General features: G+C 42.9%; 1 protein-coding gene across 1 annotated transcript; it reads right to left on the reverse strand.

Annotated features, from left to right (window-relative positions):
* Positions 1–559: 559 nt before the first annotated feature.
* On the reverse strand, positions 560–1510 carry LOC137561829 (olfactory receptor 5AN6-like). The gene has a single exon (XM_068273184.1). The coding sequence runs from the start codon at positions 1508–1510 to the stop codon at positions 560–562; it is 951 nt and encodes a 316-aa protein (XP_068129285.1).
* Between the last annotated feature and the right edge of the window lie 5569 nt (positions 1511–7079).

The following is a 7079-nucleotide window of genomic DNA, read 5'->3' on the forward strand; positions in this document are numbered from 1 at the left end:
ACAAGTAGTTACACTTTCCTCATCACCGCCTGCATGAGCGGTAAATGTATAGATTCTGAAGACTCACGTGTCCTAGTATCACCATTACTTGGCGTCTCCTCACGGGATATTGTCCGCAATGGCTCCGATAATTCACACCAGTGCCCCTCAACAGTCGTCCTGTTTGTTAACGGCAACTCCCAGATGTCCCCTCCACGCCGGCACACTCGTACGGGCCGCGTCACTTCCGCCCGTCAGGCTCAGCGAGCTGTTCTCAGTACTTCCGCCCGGCTGTGTTACACTGGGATTAGCTTGCACGGTGACGTCACCTTAGAACTCCGGAACTTTGTTTTACGGGCAGCAGCTGCGCTCTTTCACTACATGCCCAGTTCTTCGTCCTAGATTAGCGTTGCCCACACTAAACAGTAGCGTTCCTTCACCTGCATTAAGTTCTCGGGGAAGAGGCAATCCCCTTTTATAACACACAGCTGAGTAGTTTGAGGTGACATCAAACTTATTGTCTTTGCGCCTGGTATCTATACATAAAACTACTGAAATAAATTGACTTTTGCACGATATTCTAATTTTTCCAGTTTCGCCTGTATCTGCATTTGTGAAGTGCTCCCCTAATGGCCCTCTTCACTTCTTGGTTCCTCAAGCTGTAAATAAGAGGGTTCAGCACTGGTATTATGATTGTGTAGAAAACAGAGCCTGCCTTCTCTTTCCATCCAAGAGTTTTAGAAGAAGGTTGCAAGTATATGACGAAAACAGTCCCATAGAATACAGAGACACACATGAGATGGGAGGAGCAGGTACTGAAAGCCTTCTTTCTGCCCTCTCTAGACTTCATCTGTAGGATGGAAAAGACAATAAAACTATAGGAAACTAATATCATGATCAACGGACCCATGCCACAGAAAATGACAATTAAGATTTTTGTCAAATTACAGGACAGATTGCTGGAACAAGCCAACTTCAGCAGTTGAGGCACGTCACAGTAATAGTTGTCTATGTAATTTGGTCCACAGTAGTCAAGAGTGAAGACACAGCAGGTTTGAATTACTGACTGCAAGAAGCCAATAGAGAAAACAAAAAGAACCAAACCTGAGCATTTTTTGTTGGTCATTACAGAAACATAGAGAAGAGGATGGCAGATAGCAGCATATCGGTCATAGGCCATGGCAGAAAGCAGAAGCGATTCGGTGACAACCAGGAACTCAAAGAAAAAGAACTGGACTGCACAGTTTTTAAAAGAAATTATCCTTATTTTGGTTGTGAAATCAGCCAGCATCTTAGGATTGATAACTGAGGAATAGACAAGGTCCAACATAGAGAGGTAGAACAGAAAGAAGTACATTGGGGTCCGGAGGGTGGGGGCTGTAAGAACTACACAGACCATACCAAAGTTGAACACAACACATGCAAAGTAGACAAGCAGGAAGAAGATAAAGAAGAACGGGACAAGCTTATCATCATCTGTGAGCCCAGATAGCACAAATGTGGTCACTTTGGTCTTGTTTTGGTAAATCATTGTCTTTTTCTCTCCTACAGCAGCAGAAATACAACTTGACTATGAGGCTGTCACCATGTTGGATAGATTCTCAGAGACAGTTTCTGATGGAGAAATTATTATATCATTTTCGGTAATTTTTTGGTAGGTAGAAAACAACAAAGCGATACCTTTTAATGGCTAACGGATAAAGTTAAATGATGCTTTCTGGGATCTAGTCCCCTTCTTCAGGCATATTTCCAGATGTTAGCTGAAGTAAAACACTGATGCAGGTAAATAGTAAGCACAAAGATGGCAGTTGTGCTGGTTACTGTTTAGCAGTTAGGTGTCAGGTGATCAGCAGGCTGGAGCCAGTGAGCTCATTTTTGAGCTCATGGTAGTCTTTGGGTAAATTGTATCTACAACTTTAGCAAACCAGATGGGCCATTGCTTCTATCCTTATATAAATATCAATTATCTGGTTGTCATGTGGCTCACCTCATCTACCATTAAAAGTTTTTGAATCAACCAATTTAAGTATACTTTATCATGTTTTGCATTTAAATTGAATAAAAAATCTATGATTAGAAAAGTTTTGGAATCACCCAAAAAGTAGGATGCAGCATCAGCAGCTGCATGCTTGCTTCAGGTGTAACTCAGACACCATAGAGGTCAAAATAGTAACATGGAAGCTGGGTGACTGATATTTTGTTTTAAGAAAAGTGGATAAAATGGCAGCTGAAGTAACAGCTAAAGAAGAAATACCGGTGACTAGACGTTCGTAAGAGGCAATTTGACCTGTGTAAATCTACTGACGGGATAAAGAACTGGTGGAATCTGTAATTGGGTTCTGGCATTTTGCTTAATGAATGTACTGAATGTAATGTGTATGTGTATAATGTGTGAGTATAACGTATCCTTATACCTTTGAGTGAGAAGAAAACCCAGATTAAATGTCTTTTAAAGGGGGCTTGATTGGATCTCTTTAGAAGACCTTATAGGGGTTATGCACTGTATTGTATTGCGTTCTAATGCCTCCAGTCATGCCTTAATCTCACCTCCAGCCACTTATTCACGACATCCACTCAGTAACTCTTTCACCTACCTTCAGGTCAAACCTCCATCACACCTTCAGTCACACCAGTCACACCCCTATCACTCCTCCAGTCACACCTTGACCACACCTCCAGTCACACCTTGACTACACCAGTACTGATTACAGCAAATCGTAGACTTTCAAACCTATCACGTGATGAAACTGATCCCATTCCCATGCTTCTCTGTAAATTTTGCTACATATAAACAACACAATATCAATTGCCTCGCTGTTGTGTAGCTTTTCTACCATTCAAAGTTTTTAATTTGCCCAAAACTAGGATGCAGATCAGATAGAATTGAACTAGCTGCACGCTTGTTTCAGGTATAACTCCACCATAGAGGCCAAAAGAGTAACATGAAAGCCGCATGACTGAAATTTTGTTTTAAGAAAAGGAGATAAAATGAAATGGAAGCTTCCATATACTTTCAAAGTTACAAGTGTACAACTGATGTTTTACACAACTTTTGTGAAATTATTATTTAATTGAATTATAGTTTTATATTACAAGTGATCCACCCTCGGATACAACAAAGTTGAATGAGGAAACTAAATGGGGGGGGGCTAAAATAGAGAAGGCCTGAACCTCAGATTTTCGGTTCCCGAACTTCCGCGAAAGGTCCGTTTTGCGCAAACTTTCGCGAATCGCAACAGACTTCAATGGGGAGGCGAACTTTGAAAATTAGAGACAATTATGCTGGCCACAAAAGTGATGGAAAAGATGTTTCAAGGGGTCTAACATCTGAGTTTTTGCATGGATGAGTGGGATAGATGCCAAAAGTCCCGGGGAAAAATCGTTTTAACCTCCCTGGCGGTTAATTTTTTTTGCCACATGGGCAAAAATCCTTTTTTTTTTAATTTTTTTGTTTCATGTAAAGCTACCAGAGTGGTAGCTACTCGAAACACCACTAGAGGGCGCATGTGTCCCTCTAGTGCGATCGTCGCCGGCACTAATAGCAAACAGGGGAGCGCGTATATAACGCGTTCCCCTGTTTGGCTTCTCCTGTCGCCATGGCGATGATCGGGATGACGTCATGGACGTCAGCCGACGTCCTGACGTTAGGCGCATCCGATCCGGCCCATAGAGCTGCCCGGAACTCATTGGTCCGGGCAGCGCAGGGCTCTGGTGGGGGGGGGGCCTCTTTCGCCGCTGCGTGCGGCCGATCGCCGCAGAGCGGCGGCGATCAAGCTGTGCGCGCAGCTAGCAAAGTGCTGGCTGCGCGCACAGCACTTTGAATGGGGCGAATCGCCCAGTAGAGCCGGAGAAATCCTCCTCCGCGGCATAGCCCGAGCTCAGCTCGGGCTTACCGCCAGGGAGGTTAAGGGCAGAAATCACATTGAATGCTAAATTGCAGGCCTAAAGTGCTTTAAAACATCTTGCATGTGTATACATCAATCAGGGAGTGTAATTAGTGTACTGCTTCACACTGACACACCAAACTCACTGTGTAACGCGCCGCAAGTTACCAGCTGTTTGTGTAGTGACGGCCGTGCTGGACTGGTGCGCACCATGGCGAGATTGCTCTTCCTCACTCGATGTCAGGTATTGTCTGACTGCCTTATCAACTTTGGTTCTTTCTCTACCATTGTTAAAGCTTACATCTATTTTTTAAATACTTGTTCTGCTTGCTGTTCAGTACCTGCAACGAGAATCTTATGGAGGGCAAGTCTGCCATTGCGAGTGACCACGGGTAATGGCCGGGGAATCCTGGTTCGATTCCAGTCCGGAGTGGGAGCCTAAGAAATGGGCACATCCAAGGAAGGCAGCAAGCATGGCATGCACATCCCGAAGTAGTGACCAAAAATAACAATACAGGAGAACTTTCGAGGCCCTGCTGTATATGTGAAATGAATCAACTTTAAATCCTTTAACAGGAATCTGTTATGGAGGGCAAGTCTGATGGTGCCTTCACTGCGATTCACCAGGTTGGTCACCTCCTCAACGAGGTGAGAATCTGTTATGGAGGGCAAGTCTGCCATTGTGAGTGACTACAGGGTTATATTCCGTTCCAGAGTGGGAGCCTGAGACCCATGCTGTATAAGTAATGTAACTGCCCTGACCGTGCTTTGCAGACCAGGCATCTGTGGTCAGATGGACCCTTGACCCAGCGCAAGACGAACCAAATGGAAAGCATATGCCAAGAATGTGTTATTATGGAGGGCAAGTCTGCCATTCATTCAACTGTGTGAAACTTTCTATGGTACTTTCTCAGTACTATGGTGACCACGGGTAATGGCCGGGGAATCCTGGTTCGATTCCGGTCCGGAGTTGGAGCCTAAGAAATGGCTACCACCACACATCCAAGGAAGGCAGCAGGCAGGCATGCACATCCCGAGGTAGTGACCAAAAATAACAATACAGGAGCACTTTCGAGGCCTTGCTGTATATGTGAAATGAATAAACTTTAAATCCTTTAACGATCTGTTATGGAGGGCAAGTCTGATGGTGCCTTCACTGCGACTCACCAGGTTGGTCACCTCCTCAAATGGCCGCATGAGCCTGCATGCATTTCGCATCAGTGTCCAGTTGTTGGGCCACAACATCCCCATCTCCCCAGATTGTGTCCTTCTACTGTAATTGTACAGGTACTGGGTGATGGCTTTCTCCTGTTCTAGCAGGCGGGAGAACATGAGCAGGGTCGAATTCCAGCGAGTCGGGCTATCACATATCAAGCGTCTCACCGGCAAGTTGTTTCTCCACTGAATGTCCGCAAAGTGTGCCACTGAACACAACAGGTAGGTATATGCAGTGATGAGGTGGGTTCACTGAACACAACAGGTAGGTATATGCAGTGATGAGGTGGGTTCACTTAACACAACAGGTAGGTGTCAAAAACCTGAGAGGTTTTTGCCTTTTTCGTGATTGCTAACTCAGTAAAGGACCAGCCCTTAAAGCGTTGCTATCATATTAATCTGGCATAGCGGGGTCTGAACCCTCTATAACAGTAATTATAGATTGACGGTATACCTTGAAATGAATCAGAGCACTCAGTATATGATTTTATATAAAAAAATTGTATTTGCTTATCATACAGCATATATACAAAATATGAACATTTCCAAGTAGTGTTTCCTTCTAACAGTATTCCATCTTATCAAGGCTTTATAGCCAAACGATCATCAATCTTCTAAGCCCATTAAAAAAAGAATATAACAGTTGTGTTATGTAGAATAAGATCAAAAGTAGTCTCATCTGTATCAGTAGCTGTGTATCTAGTAGCTGTGTAAAACTTGTAGTAATCTTCTTCAAGAAATAGCATAAAAATAGCTTCTAAAAAAAACTTCTTGCTAACATCTTAACAGAACTTAATACTGAAAAATTAATAAAGTAAATCACCAGAATATTAAGCATATTACCCCTTCTCTGTCATCTCTTCAGCATCTAGAACCACGTGTGGGAAGGTAGCTTCTGCCTCATGTGTCTTCTCAGGAGATTGTTGGGCTTCTGCAAACTATGAGCTTTCAGCTCCTACCTTTATAGGGGCAGGATGCAATATGGCTGCCTGATCTGGACTTTCCCTGAATCCCAGGTTCTGATTGGCTAAAGCTTCGTGCGTCAACTCACTATCTAAATCACAATATTAGTGTTTATAAATTCTTAATTACCTTATCTTGTGGAAATTAACGTCATCTGACATTTTGACATTTGATAAAAAGGTCATATTTGACGCAGTTAATTAAAAATGGACGTCACCAGCCATCTTGTCTGCTGGCTGCCCCAGACATTGAGACTAAACAATGTCATTCATGATGCATTTCTGATAAAGTGTTCGCGGCTAATTAGGTTGAAATGTCTTGGTACTTCCACAGACATGAGATAGGTCAGGTTGACACTGTAACCAGACCTGTGAGAGTCTTCAGCAATTTAAGGCTTATTGAAACATACAGGGCTTCTAATATACTTATTTAAATATAATGCTTATTATATAATTCTTCTTAAAACAATTAATCATATAAGAAATAATTGCAAATTAAATCTTAATAATATAAAATCATTTTCTATATATTTGTCTTTCTTATGAATAAATACAATAACTTCAACCGGCAGAGGTCAGTCTTTCATAACAAATAATATTAATTGTATAAGACTATGAAACCGCCGCTACAATTCTGACATAGGTTGTATGCAGTGATGAGGTGGGTGCACTGAACACAACAGGTAGGTATATGCAGTGATGAGGTGAGTTCACTGAACACAACAGGAAGGTATATGCAGTGATGAGAAGGGTGCACTGAACACAACAGGTAGGTATATGCAGTGATGAGGTGGGTGCACTGAACACAACAGGTAGGTATATGCAGTACTGGGTATTACAATGTGCACCTGTCACACACACAGGTAGTCACTGAATGTGCTGGGCCTGGCTGGCAGTGGCACACACACAGTATGAATTAGCAAGGCTGTCTATGCAACACAAGTGTCAGTGAGACACACAGAAAAAAAAATAGATCACAAAAACAAGATTAGCTCTCAAAAGAGCTGTTGTGGGGTGCTATTTTAGCAGTAAGAATCAG

Source organism: Hyperolius riggenbachi, chromosome 3 (assembly GCF_040937935.1).
Source record: "Hyperolius riggenbachi isolate aHypRig1 chromosome 3, aHypRig1.pri, whole genome shotgun sequence".
NCBI classification, from domain to species: domain Eukaryota; kingdom Metazoa; phylum Chordata; class Amphibia; order Anura; family Hyperoliidae; genus Hyperolius; species Hyperolius riggenbachi.